The sequence below is a fragment of the Sebastes fasciatus genome, chromosome 14 (assembly GCF_043250625.1).
Source record: "Sebastes fasciatus isolate fSebFas1 chromosome 14, fSebFas1.pri, whole genome shotgun sequence".
Lineage (NCBI taxonomy): Eukaryota > Metazoa > Chordata > Actinopteri > Perciformes > Sebastidae > Sebastes > Sebastes fasciatus.
In genome coordinates, this window is record NC_133808.1 from 30,524,765 (window position 1) to 30,538,431 (window position 13,667).

The following is a 13,667-nucleotide window of genomic DNA, read 5'->3' on the forward strand; positions in this document are numbered from 1 at the left end:
ACTCATGTATGTCTTATTTCTTTTTCTCTAAAATGACATTTATTTGGAAGTAATATTACACGGGACACGTTAATGCCACTGTGAGAGCAACAAAATAAAGCAGATGCTGTAATATGATTATGAAACATCTGTGTGAGGACAGCAGGTTGTTTCCTCCCCCCTTTACTCTCTCATCCAAACACGCACACGGTGCCCGAGGCCAGCCGGTGTTTGTACTCGTAGAGGTAGTAGGAGGCTGGGGGGAAGTTGCACTTCATCTCCATCCTGCCCGGCACCACGTGGACGGACACGCCAGATCCCAGCCCCTCCTGAAGCTTCCTCAGCATGCGCGACGCCAGGTAGCGCCGCGCTCTGCCCGGGTCTTCCTCGATGGAAGCGTACACCTCTGGCGGCGGGTTGGGGATCTTCCACTCCAGGTCCACGATGAGCTGGTGGATGCGGCTCTTGTCCAGCGAAGTGGGCGTGTCACGGTAGCACACCACCACGTGGGGGATCGGTGGTTCGGACGCCACAGAAATGAAGTTGTTGGGCTCCTCTTGTGGCGGCACAGCTTCCTTTTCTTCCTTTTCTCCCTGCGTCTCCTCCACCTTCTCCACCTTCTCCTCCTTCTCGTCCTCCATGGGTCCCACGGCGGGATGGAGCATCACCGCCCAGCGCAGCCAATCGTAGTTCTTCTCCAGGGTCTTCAGGATGCTCCCCGCTGCCTCATCGGGGGGTGAGCGGTTCTGCACGGCCTCTTGGAGCTGCTGCCGTACATCCCCCTGCGCCTGCTCCAGGAAGTAGCCTAAGCAGCGGCCTCCTGTGTTCTTCATCTTCCTGTAGAGGGCCCCCATGCGGTCAGACCAGGTCTTCATCAGCAGGGCCTGGTCTCTGCCTGTCAGAGATGCCTGCGTAAAGAGGCACAGCAGACCGGTGCCCAGGACAAAGTTAATCTGTTGAGAGGAAAAGAAGGAAGAGGAGAAAGCGTGAGCCGTTAAATAGTGGTCAGAAATAGGTCGAATGCTATTCAAACAGTGTTAAGTAAAATTAAAGCTGGGCGTCGCAACTTTTCAAACTGTTTTTTATAGGGGTGGGGAAAAAATCGATTCACCTATGTATCGAGCTGACCATGGATGGATAAAGAGAACAGAGCTGACGGGAGAGCTAGAGACCACCTTGGAGAAGTTAGCAGACACAGAGTCACTGTCTGCAGATCTTTTGATGACCTTACAGAAGATTTCAGATATAAAAAATGATTTTAGTTTTGTATTTTTTATCATATCGTATGTGGATTTTGTCTGAAAACACATTTCCTGTGTTCTTGTGCCAGCGTGACACATAAACGTATCACCCACGACGTGTTTACACATGATAAGTTCTTCAAGGTTAAAGAAACGTAGCTGCAGTTCCTTTGCTTAACAATGTCACGTCCTCCAGCGGTGACTTTGATTATTAGTCAGTCTGACATATTGCTGCCCTTCTCTCAAAGTAAAACCCATTTTAGATTTCTTTTATACTCACTCACGAGTCACTGAAAGGAGCATGACACAAACAAATCACTCGTTCAGCACCAATTTGCTTCAGCATTAAGACTAATCCACGGAGGCTAAAGCCTCTTAATAATAAATGGACTCTGGACTTGAGTTTCTAGGATGAAAATGCTGTCTGTCTTTACAGCAGTGTGAACATAGCTTGACGAAACCGCAGAAAGTCCTTCGTCTATGGTGGAATTGTAGAAGAGGTGATGACTGCGTTGGCTGAAACGTTATTTAAGGACCATAAAAGTAGGACAGAAATTATGTCTGCTATTGGTAATGTATAACTTGATGTTATACTGTACATCAGACCGGCAATACGTCATCCAGAGTAGGCTCTCGAGACCACGCCTTTTTTGGGGGAAACCAACCCCGTGTCCCTCGTAGACGGTAACAGAGTAAACAGAAGAAGTTGAAACATGTCTCAAAACTTCTACTTTAAACAAACCTCTAATAATAATAACGCTATGCCCAAGAGTTTCTGTGTAGCTGGTTGCACCAACAATAAATCCCCTGCCGTGTCCTAAAAAATAGAGGGGCTTTATGGCTCCAAGCTGTAGACCAGACCAGCATGGCGTCATCATTGAGCCTGTGCTCCCTTTTGGGGGAAAGAAACTCGCCGTCACAGGAGAGAAAATGATGAAAAGCTGTTGTGTAGCGGGTTAATCGAGTCTTTCACACTGAGATCAGAGGGTCATACGATACGTAAATATTCCCTGTCAGTGTGGTTAATGGCTAAATGATGCTGGTGACAGTGACTAGTCAAGCCCCCAGGAAGAGCGCCGGTCGTTAATCCCAATGTTCGTAGTGGCCAAACGTCGGTACTACAGCTTTCGTGTCTGTTAACACGTTGGTTATTTACAGACAACACTCAGCCTAACGGGATTCAATCAGATATGTAGAGATGTTTGGATAAGCAATATCCTCCACTGGGTTGGACGGGAGAAGACTGAAGGGACATGACGGCGATCAACTTTCATTTATTAAGATATCGCGAAAGGTTCAGGCACAAAATAATTATTAGACATGTGTATAAAACAAACATTTGTAAAACAAGAGATGAATGCATACAAACTTGTTGAAATTACAATCCAAATAGTCACACACTATGAGATCTTCGGTTTTCTGTCCCCCAAAAAGGGGGTGCGGCCTTGACTTTTTTGCGAAGTACCCATATGTGCCGGTCTGATGTATGAGCAGCTCTCGGCTGCTATCGTCAAATTAGCTCTCAGAGGAAAAACGGTGATGTAGAGTGTAATAAACGCTGGTCAAACTCAGGTCATGCCTGCAAATATCTTTAATTACATAATTCGTTTTACATAATGTGAAACTGTGACTGCTGCCGTGTCTATTAAGGTCCATTGATTTGCTCGGTTGGAGTCATTCTGTGCGTCTTGCTAAAGGGCACTAGGACAGATGGACTAATGGACAGTGACCATCCAGTCACTTGGGGTTTTTTGTTTGTTTTTTTACATAAGAAATAGGAGAGAACGCTCTATTTGACCCCATGCAAAAAGGGGAAATATGTGCACTCATACTTGCTTTTATTGCTCTTAAACGTGACATTTTAGTGACAGTTATGTAACGTTGTTTCACACAGAATTCAGTATTCAGGCTCAGAAATTCAAAAACGTTTAAAGCCATCGCAGCCCCTTTTAGTTTGTTCCCGGACCAGCAGGCGGGCGGGAAATTTGCCAACTCAGCGCACATGAAAGACAACGGAAGGTCACAGCGCTGCTGAATTAGATATTCAGTTTATTTTCATACCAAGGAGAGAGATGCAGCATGCTTCCAGTCCCCACAGGACCTCCCATGTTTCTCTGTCTATGATCTATCATTATGGTCTGAAAGCTGAATATTTAACCAGGTACTGCTGTGTTCCTCGATGCTTTTCTTTTATGTTTATACTTGTCCTCTGGGAGATTGAGTATATTTGCATTATATTCGATGAAATAGCTTCTTAGTTCTTGGATTGGACGTAATTTAATATATACTGATGACAGATCAGTAGTCTGAATGTCATTTTCTTTCTGTCATTTTCCTCCCTTAAGCAGGAGTGCGTGCCCTTGTATAATGACTTGTAAAATAAGAGAAAATGAAGCTTTAATGACCGCCTGTAGGGAGGTGAGTTGAACACAGAGTCCACCCCTCCACCTCCACTGACCTTGACACAGAACTCCCTCATCTCCCAGCGTTTGGGCTTGCGACTCAGTATGAGCTCCTCCAGCAGCGTGGGCTGGTCGGTCAGCGCCGACACTCCCATCAGACGGTTGTAGAGCGCCGTCAGCTGCCTCTCCAGCCGGTAGTCTTGCACGTACTGCAGGAACACCTCTGTCTCCTTCTTGGTGAATTCTGGCTGGGCCCTCACCTGAAAAGAGTCGGGGTCAGAGAGGGTCAACGGGGCAGTATGATAAACTAATGCCAAATCAACAATATTCGGATATTAATAAATAGCTGTAGCTCATGTTTGTAACTCCAAATAGCGGCTACAGCCATGGACAGAATATTAAAAAAAACAGTTTTGTGTCTCTTTGTGGTCCTTTATATGTCTTCCTGGTCATTTTGAGTCTCTTTATAGACGTTTTGTGTCTGTTTGTAGTCAATTTGTGGTCGTTTTACGTCTCTTTTTTTGGTCCTTTTGTATGGCTTAGTCCTCCATATGTGACTGAACTCATCATGCTAAGCGCATTATGTAAATGTGGATATGTGACCAGATGTATGACTGAAACATCTGTTTAGTTCTAGTAGACAGTATTAGCAGGCTTATGCCTTTCTGTTTAATTATTTCAAAATGTATAAATATTTTAAATGGGCTCAGTACAGCCGCCCAAAACGACCACAAAGAGATGTAAAACGACCACAAAGAGTCACAAAACGACCACAAAGAGATGTAAAACGACCACAAAGAGTCACAAAACGACCACAAAGAGACGTAAAACGACCACAAAGAGTCACAAATTGACTACAAAGAGACTCAAAATGACTAAAAAAGGGTCAGCTCTGCCTTAACAGCCCTCGACTGTGTTTAGAAAAGTGCCAGTTAAATTTAAATGAGCTGTATATACGTTATTGTTCTGTTTCCTCGTAGCTATTAGATACTAGCTTTTTTTTAATTCATAAATTCACATCATTCATCAGGAGAAACAAAGTTAAAGTCCTTAAATTGGTGAGCTTCTGTCCTACTGAGGTGTCCTTGAGCAGGACCGGTCACAATCATATCATTGATTACATATCACTATCATGTATTTCCTTTTAAATACAGAGGCCCAGGTATGCTTTCATTCACACGGTGAGAAAGGTGGTTTCACCTTCAAAAAATGATTTTTAATGATAATAAAATTGCTGCATGAGGAGAAGTCGATACTATGGAGGACAGAACCTCCCAAAACCAAAAATAAATGTCTCAATAAATGAATAAATATGTCATTAAATGTATGAAAATAAATGGCAGCATTGTGTGAAGTTGATCTTTATGTGTGGCTGTTGAACAGCTGCTCCACTAACCTTCACAATAAAACACTCCAATCTCCCCTTACTAAGCTGATATTTAGAATACCCTCCAAAATAAAAGTACTACTAGGTATAACTGCATGGTACGGTTTCCTCACCGCTGTGCCCAGCTGGTAGTACACCACCGCCAGGTCGTCCTCCAGCCGGTGGACCTCCTGGTCGTCCAGCAGGCCATGACCCGACGCTCCCAGCTCCTGGTCGATGTGGTCCAGGTTCTTCTTGGCCCCCTCACTCTCCTCTGCTGTGGCCTTGCCGCCCAGATAGGAGCAGATCCCCTGGACCAGGACCCTGAGGACATCATAGAAATGTGACAGAAGGGGTTCTGCATGTGGAAAGGAAATATATTTAAAAGGTTTAAATGTCAGAAAACTCACCTCACAGTTTGCATGTAGCCCACTGGCTCCAGAACCTTTCCAAACATCGCCATGGCTGTATTCTGATGAATGGAGGAAATGAACAGTTAACCACACATTTCTGATTAAACTGATTGAATTTATTCTAAATCTATTCACTGCTCTGATAATTTACCAGACCAACTCACCTCGGTTGTTCCGTGTGCACGTTTGCACTGACCTTCACAGTTTGTCCAATATTTATACACTCCTGAACAACCAGTTAATCTGATAAGAGTTCTCCACCGACATGCTCTCTGTGAACTTGAGAGGAGGATGTAAAATAAGTGTTGGGGAGGAGTGAACTACGTGTAATTAAACTAGTACTTCAACTACATTCATATTTGCAGGGTGATTAAATTATAATAATTAATTTGTATTTTTTTTTTTTTTCATTTTCATTTTTTTATTTTTGCTATTTAAATTTTAAAAAAATTTTATATATATATTTTTTATATTTTTCATTTTCATTTTCACTTTCATTTTTTATTTTTATTTTATTTTATTTTACCGGAAAAATGTCCAGTAAAAAAAGTCTGAAAAATGTGTGATAAAAAAGTTTGAAAAATGTCCGATTAAAACAAGTCTGAAAAATGTCCGATTAAAGAAAGTCCCCCCCAAAAAAGTCTCAAAAATGTAAAAAAAAAAAAATCTGAAAAATGTCCGATAAAAAAGTCCAACATTTTTTTTTTTTTTTTTTTTAAATGTCTGAAAAATGTGTGATAAAAAAGTCTGAAAAATGTGTGATTAAAAAAAGTCTGAAAAATGTCCGATTAAAAAAAGTCTGAAAAATGTCCTATAAATAAAGTCTGAAAAATGTCCGATGAAAAAAAGTCTGAAAAATGTGTGATAACAAAGTCTGAAAAATGTCCAATAAAAAAGTCTAAAAAATGACGATTAAAAAAAGTGTGAAAAATGTCCGATAAAAAAGTCCAAAATTACTTTTTTTAATGTTTTTTTGTTTTCATTTTTCATTTTTATTTTCATTTTTTTATTTTTTTATTATTATTATTAATATTATTATTATTTTTTTTTTTCATATATTTTTTTTTTTCATTTTTCATTTCATTTTCACTTTAATTTTTTTTTTTTTTTTTTTTTCTTTATTTGCCTTCGTGTGTGTGTGTGTGTGTGTGTGTGAATATCCATCTGTAAAGCACACTGAACTGAACTTTATGGATGTCGTAATTGAATATACCGATAGGGGGCAATAATGACCCTATTTGGACACTGAGCGCCTTAAAACCAAAGAAGAAGAAGACACTTCCGGTTGAGTCCGGCGGAAACGAAGGCGCCAAAATCAAACCGGAGGAGGAAAAGTAAACAAACAAACAGCCGGTCTGTTCCGCTCAGCTCTGTTCTGTTCAGCTCTGTTCTGCTCAGCTCTGTTCAGCTCTGCTCTGTTCCGCTCTGTTCTGTTCATCTCTGTCCGGTGGTGTTACTGTAACTGTAGGAGTTTATTTATCTTTTAACATACTTTATAACAGTCTGATGATAAGATGAACCCGACGTCTCGGTTCTTTAGTTCTCTGAGGAAGCTGGCGGTGACTTTAGAGACAGAAACGAATAAACTACAGGACAACTATCAGACCAGGAACAACCAGGACGAGGACGAGGAGGACAGAGGTGAGACGCCACACCGACTAACACCGTCCACCGGGCCGGGACCGGTACTCATCTATATATCATTTGGCTTGTTTTAATATGAGCTACTTCTTTATTTCCTTCAGACAGCACAGTGAAAGCCATACGAGCATATCATGAAGTGAACTGTGACGTCAGGAACCTGAAGGTATGTTGACGTCACCAGACTGTTCATTATGACCCTCCATTGACCTCATGTTGGTGGAATCAAACTGACATTATTAAAATGAACTGGTTATTTCCTATTTAAGACCCTATTGACTACCAGAATATGGAGGACGGGATCTGCCAAAATAAAAAAAATAAAAGATTAAATAATTAAATGACTTGATAAATATGTCATTAAATGCAGCAAAAATAATATGAAAAATAAATGTAGCCATTAATTAATTGATAAAATGTGATATAAATTGATATTTCTGTTTTGATTTGTTTATTTATTTATATATCTTTGTATTAATTCCCTAATCGCCTTTTATTAATTTATGTATTTATTTGAATTAATATTTCAATTTATTTATTTATTTTTGCATTTATTCTTTATTTATTTAAAAATTAAAAAATAAAGGGTGGAGTGCAAAAGGAAAATTGTGCAGAAATAAATAAAAAAATAAATGCGAAAATGAATAAATAGAAAATAAATGCAAAAATAATAATAAAAAAATACTTAATAAATAAAATGAAACAGAAAAGTGAATAAATAACGGAATTAATACAAAGATAAATAAAAAAGCAAATTGAAACAAATATCAATTTATGTCACATTTTATCAGTTAAATAATGGCCACATTTATTTTTTATATTTTGGCTACATTTAATGACACACTTATTTTTTTTATTGAGTAACTTATTAATTTATTTTTGAATTTGGCAGGTTCTGCCCTCCATATCAGAAGGTCTTTAGTCAAGATAAGTGTGTTTATTCTTATGAGACAGAAAACTGATTTGATTTTAAATGGACTGGCGTGCATAGTGACAGCGGTATAGCACGCACCCCCTACACAATAACCCTGCATAGAAAAAACACTTTATAACACATTATTTTATCACATACACTATAAATCTGTGGTGGTATGACATTTTAAAAGAACAGTAGTGATGGATTCTGGTCTGTCCTCATACAGGGGCAGATCCAGGGTGAGGTTGCTCAGCAGAAAGCACAGGTTAATGAAGTGAGCAGCTTCATTAAGGCCAGTAGAGTGACGGAGCAGAGGGTCACGAAGGACATCCAGACACTGAAGGGACACTGGGAAAAATACGGTTACCAAGCTCCCCAAGACACCCACAGACCAACCAGTAAGTAATGACTGCAGCTGTATCGGTGGGAGTCAAACATATACTGACGGTGTACTGCAGTGCAAAGTTTTGAAGTTATATCTGCTGTTCTTAACTGCTCACTAAAGGAAACAACATGCACTCAAAATGTGTTTTCATTTTGGGACTTTTTCTTACACAGAGGCCAAAGATCAGGAGTCAGAGGATGAAGATGATGAAGAAGAAGAAGCAGCAGATGAGAATGAAACCAAGTCAGCAGGAGGAGAAGAAGAAGGAGGAAGCCAGGAGGAGGCTGGAGTCAGTCACTCCTTATCGTCTCCGACGGCGAAACCGCCACCCTTCACTGACGTGATGCATACCCCGCAGCTCTCTGACTTCGGCCTGTGTGAGATGGCGATGAAGAGAGCTCTGGCTGGGGTGGGGTGGTGCCCCGAGGTGCCTCCTATGCCCAAGTTGAGCATTCCTCATCCCACCCTCACCACGCCTGCACCGCCACCAATGCCCTTGACCCCCAAACGCGCCCTGCGGATGGATGACGACGAGCTACAGACGCCTCAGATGTCTGACTTTGGCATTTCAGAGCACACCATGTGTCTGAACAACGACTTCACGATGGAACTGTTCCGGAAAAACGTTGAGAAGCCCCAAAGGTAGAGCTTAATTAGCGTTACATAATGTGTATATATATAGTATATGACCTCTACCGGCGGCAATGCAGGCAGGATTTGCAGCAGTACTGTTAGAGATCTTTCAAGTCTATAGTCACTGCTTATAAAAAGCTTTATGAGTGTCCTCTTCTTTGACAGACCACCACAAGAAATCCCTGTACCACCAGTGATGGAGAGTTTGCACACTAAAGGTATGACACTCTTGGAGCTTCCTCCTCTCCTGCACTGGTGTCTTATATTTAATCCTCATCTTCCATCTTTAATTGAACTTTACTTCTATTTTTCCTGTGCTTCTGCTGTTCAGTTTTATCAAAGAGGACCTGGTTTCTGATCAAGCATCTTTAACATTCTCTTTCACTCTTATGACTTTTCTAAACGCTTTCACAAATCTTTATCGTTTGTAATTTTTCAACACTAATGCCGATACAGTACCCGAGTTTTAGTACCAAGAAGGTATTTTTTTTTCTCTCGATACATTAAATCGAGAAATATTAACACGTTTTTCTCCAAAATTATTTTTCATTAAAAGAAAAAAAACACAAGAACTTTGCTTAAATAAAATCTTAATTCTTGGTTTTAAATTAAGAACTTCTTGTTCATGGAAAATAAGAAAAACAAGAACAATTTATTCCTTCCATAAATATACAATAAATACAAAATGAATGCAAAAATAAATAAATATAAAATAAATGCAAAAAATAAATATATATATATATTTAATACATTTATTTACTCTTCTGTTTAATTTTCACAAGCAATTGTAGTTGTAATTTATGAGTGAATATTAGATAAAGATACTAAAATCATATCACATTTCAAAAATATCACCTGAGAATATCACTGACGATGACACGGCCACTTTAAGATACTTTTTGTCGTTGTTTAGCCGTCCTCTTATGTCACATTGTTCTTTTTGCCTTCAGCACAGAGCTTGAAGTCTCCAGAGCCACCTGTGTTTTACACCCCGGGGTTCAAGATCAAAAAGACAAACGGTCAGTGCTCCCCACCTGCGCAAAGCAACGGTGACCCAGAATCACCTGGGCGACCCGGAAACCTGCCCACCACCCCCGAGGTCCCGGTGTTTCACAGCCCACACATGAACCAACTGGTCAGCACCAGAAAGGTATAAAGGATTGAGGAGTGTGGGGACATTTAATTGATGATGATGATGATTACACACAAACTTTCAGCTGCAGAGTTTTTTTGTGTGTGTTCACAGAGTGCACGGAAGATCAACATGCAAGTTGATGATGATGACGCCCCGACCTTAGACCTTCCGTCAACTCGTAACAGAGCAACTGGCTCCAAACGCCCCTGGGAGTACGATGTGCCACAAATAACCTTCGCGGGTGTGGAGGACGAGCAGATGCCAGAGATGCCAAACCTGGAGTCTGTTTTGGGGAATTCTTTACAAACTGTAAGATTAAGGCTGTAAATCGATTGAAATATTTAATTAATCGCACGATTGTCCATAGTTAATCTTGATTAATTGCAGGTACATTATCTGTTCAAAATGTACCTTAAAGAGAGATTTGTCAAGTATTTAATACACTTATCAACATGGGAGTGGACAAATATGCTGCTTTATGTAAATGTATGTATATATTTATTATTGTAAATCAATTAACAACACAAAACAATGTCAACTATAGTCCAGAAACCCTCACAGGTACTGCATTTAGCATAAACAATATGCTCCAATCATAACATGGCAAACTGCAGCCCAACAGGCAACAACAGCTGTCAGTGTGTCAGTGTGCTGACTTGACTATGACTTGCCCCAAACTGCATGTGATTATCATAAAGTGGGCATGTCGGTAAAGGGGAGACTCGTGGGTACCCAGAGAACCCATTTACATTCACTGATCTGGAGGTCAGAGGTCAAGGGACCCCTTTGAAAATGGACATGACAGTTTCTCCCTCGCCAAAATTTAGTGTAAGTTTGGAGCGTTATTGAACCAATTTTCTGACAAGCTAGTATGACATGGTTGGTACCGATGGATTCATCAGGTATTCTAGTTTCATATGATACCAGTATCTTCACTAGATTAGTCATTTTTAATGGAAGAGTGTCTAACATTTAGCGGGATTTATTAGCAGAAATGTAGTATAATATTAATAAGTATGTTTTCTTTAATGTATAATCAGCTGAAACTAACTGAAAATTCGTTTTTTGACTTCTGTGCAGTGGAATAATTACTTGATATTATTACACGGCTGTGTTGAATACTCGATTCTGATTGGTCAATCACGGCATAATGGAGACTGTTATTTCTTTATAACAGAAATAATATTGTCAAAATATTGATTTCTTAAGTAAGTAGCCGTGTAATAAGCGGGATAATGTACAGCTAGCGGGTCATTGTTGTGAAAAGCATCGCCCTGTCGGGGATTCTTTCACAACAATGACCGGCTCGCTGTACATCATCCCTTAACTTAAAAGATGAACTTGAGGCTCTTCGTTTAATGTTTTCCTCCAGAGAAGTGCAAAAATGAAGAAGAAGACTATGGAGCATAAAGTGGCGACCAAGGAGCCCGCTGTCAACAATCTGGAGCTGGACGGACCCACCCAGGAGTTCAGCTTGGGGACACCTCGCATCAGGATGGACTACCAAGCGCCCAGCACCCCAGAGGTGCCCGACCTCAGCTCGGTCACACAGGACATCTGTAAAGTAAGACAATATTCTGTACTTTAAGTTTTTTTTAGATTGAGATTCACTTCCCAGTCTTCCAAACAACCTTTTGGTTTTATCTCATGCCTATATGTAAAAAAAAAAAAAAAAACTTTGTTTGACATATTATCTCTTTTATTTTGAAGCTTGTGTTCCAGGCTCGGGTGAAGAAGACGGCTACGGCGGTTGTGCATCCAAATGTCAGGCCAGAAACTAATAAAAACAGGTAAAAAAAACACTTACCTCTAACTGGGGATTGATCCACTTTGAAGAAATGCTTTAAATCAGGGTGATAATACTAATTACTAAGATTGCCCTACTACAGTTGCAGACCAGACAAGATCAGACTGCTGCTGAGTAAAAGAAAAGAATACTAAATGTAGTATCATTTGTGTATATACAGTTGCAACTCATTTTCTTGTTGTTTCCATTAGTTGTTTGGTCTATAAAATGGTGAAAAATGTGGATCAGTGTTTCCCAAAGCTCAAGATGACGTCCTCAAATGTCTTGTTTTGTCCACAACTCAAAGATATTCGGTTTACTGTCGTAGAGGAGGAAAGAAAACAGAATAATATTCACATTTATGAAGCTGGAATCAGAGAATTTTGACTCTTTTTTTCTTTGTAACATGTCTCTCTCTCTCTCTCTCTCTCTCTCTCTCTCTCTCCCTCTCTCTCTCTCTCTCTCTCTCTCTCTCTCTCTCTCTCTCTCTCTCTCTCTCTCTCTCTCTCTCTCTCTCTCTCTCTCTCTCTCTCTCTCTCTCTCTCTCTCTCTCTCTCTCTCTCTCTCTCTCTCTCTCTCTCTCTCTCTCTCTCTCTCTCTCTCTCTCTCTCTCTCTCTCTCCTCTCTCTCTCTCTCTCTCTTTCTTCCCAGAGCTGTGAGTCTGTCTGTGGTGTCAGAGAGCGAGTTCCAGAGTTTACCAAAGTACATGAAGCAGATGACTCTGCTCAACCTCAACCAGGTGGTCCACAACATCAACAAGTTCACAGAAGAGAGTCGAGGTCAGTGCTACCTACAGTATAGGTTATAGTATATAGTATAGGATACATCAGAAACAGGGGGTTGGGCCACAGTTCTCCACTCACCTGCTTCCAAGTTTTCATGACATTGTTCTACGTTGAATCTTCGTTCAAGATGAAGAACAATATATTTTTCTATAATTCAGACTTTTATTTGTAAGAAAGCTCTGGTTGGATCTAAAAATTAATCTTCAGGTTCTCAGCTTTCAGATGATGTACACCACTTCTATGTTGCATCTACTGTTGCCCTGCTATCTCCCCCTAAAGACCCCCTGTACCCCCCCCGTAAAAAAGACAAAACGAGTCTATGTGGGTCTCTGAGTGTTAAGAGCACTTTTTGGACTTGGCAGCTGTCTGATGCTTCTAATCGGTTGCTGTTCTGTGTCGCCCTCTGCAGGAGAACAGACAGAGTTTCTGATGGAGGAGCTGAGGAATATTTGCTTTGTTGGAGCTAAGACCCCCGTTTACATCCTCTGTCTGACAGAGGTCAAGAGGCTGCAGCAACTGAGCGGAGCCAGGAACACCTCCGTGTACAAACTGTGCACACACAACTAAAGGTTGCATGACGCCTTGTACGATTTGGGAGCCCAAATGTAGTGCCATCCGGACTCACAAGCACCTGCTTATACATCCGTCTTTAAGTCACAGATATGCTGGTCTCATATGCTTACAGTACACTGCAAAAAAAGAGGAATCCTGACTATTTGTTCTTAAATTTAAAGCTGGCTTGGTAGCTTTGGTATCTAGATTGTAAATAGTTGTGATGCATGGCTAGTAAATTGTTCTGGATATAAACTCTGTATATAATAAAGTTAATAAACACATTACTGCACATAATATCACATAGCCTTCCCTCTCTGCTAAGAAGCCTCATTCTGCATTAGAAAAGTACGCAGTTAAGACAACCATAGAGCTGATAGAAGAATGCATTAAAAGTTTCTAAAAATAAACTCATATCTGATGCAATATTCAC

At 40.5% G+C, this 13,667-nt stretch overlaps 2 protein-coding genes across 2 annotated transcripts; one reads left to right on the forward strand and one right to left on the reverse strand.

Annotated features, from left to right (window-relative positions):
• Positions 1 to 16: 16 nt before the first annotated feature.
• On the reverse strand, positions 17 to 5,602 carry LOC141781883 (uncharacterized). The gene is made up of 5 exons (XM_074657831.1): positions 5,566 to 5,602; positions 5,399 to 5,460; positions 5,123 to 5,312; positions 3,679 to 3,882; positions 17 to 932 (listed from the first exon to the last, which is right to left on the reverse strand). The coding sequence occupies exons 2-5, from the start codon at positions 5,449 to 5,451 to the stop codon at positions 171 to 173; spliced, it is 1,209 nt and encodes a 402-aa protein (XP_074513932.1). The 5' UTR covers positions 5,452 to 5,460; positions 5,566 to 5,602; the 3' UTR covers positions 17 to 170.
• A 1,242-nt stretch (positions 5,603 to 6,844) lies between these two features.
• On the forward strand, positions 6,845 to 13,348 carry ska3 (spindle and kinetochore associated complex subunit 3). Its single transcript, XM_074657865.1, has 11 exons — positions 6,845 to 7,042; positions 7,147 to 7,208; positions 8,185 to 8,356; positions 8,517 to 8,985; positions 9,142 to 9,194; positions 9,927 to 10,126; positions 10,223 to 10,420; positions 11,484 to 11,675; positions 11,822 to 11,901; positions 12,549 to 12,676; positions 13,092 to 13,348. Exons 1-11 carry the CDS (start codon positions 6,916 to 6,918, stop codon positions 13,247 to 13,249), a joined length of 1,839 nt encoding a protein of 612 aa, XP_074513966.1. The 5' UTR covers positions 6,845 to 6,915; the 3' UTR covers positions 13,250 to 13,348.
• The last annotated feature ends 319 nt before the right edge of the window (positions 13,349 to 13,667 follow it).

Excerpts from the sequence above, each read along its gene's own strand:
- LOC141781883 (XM_074657831.1), bottom strand. The coding sequence starts at position 5,451 with ATGGCGATGTTTGGAAAGGTTCTGGAGCCAGTGGGCTACATGCAAACT. Across the intron at positions 5,313-5,398 it reads GGCTACATGCAAACTGTGAG|GGTCCTGGTCCAGGGGATCT; the intron begins GTGAGTTTTCTG and ends TGATGTCCTCAG. Across the intron at positions 933-3,678 it reads TGAGGGAGTTCTGTGTCAAG|ATTAACTTTGTCCTGGGCAC; the intron begins GTCAGTGGAGGT and ends TCCTCTCAACAG.
- ska3 (XM_074657865.1), top strand. The coding sequence starts at position 6,916 with ATGAACCCGACGTCTCGGTTCTTTAGTTCTCTGAGGAAGCTGGCGGTG. Across the intron at positions 8,357-8,516 it reads AGACACCCACAGACCAACCA|AGGCCAAAGATCAGGAGTCA; the intron begins GTAAGTAATGAC and ends TTTCTTACACAG. Across the intron at positions 11,676-11,821 it reads TCACACAGGACATCTGTAAA|CTTGTGTTCCAGGCTCGGGT; the intron begins GTAAGACAATAT and ends TTTATTTTGAAG.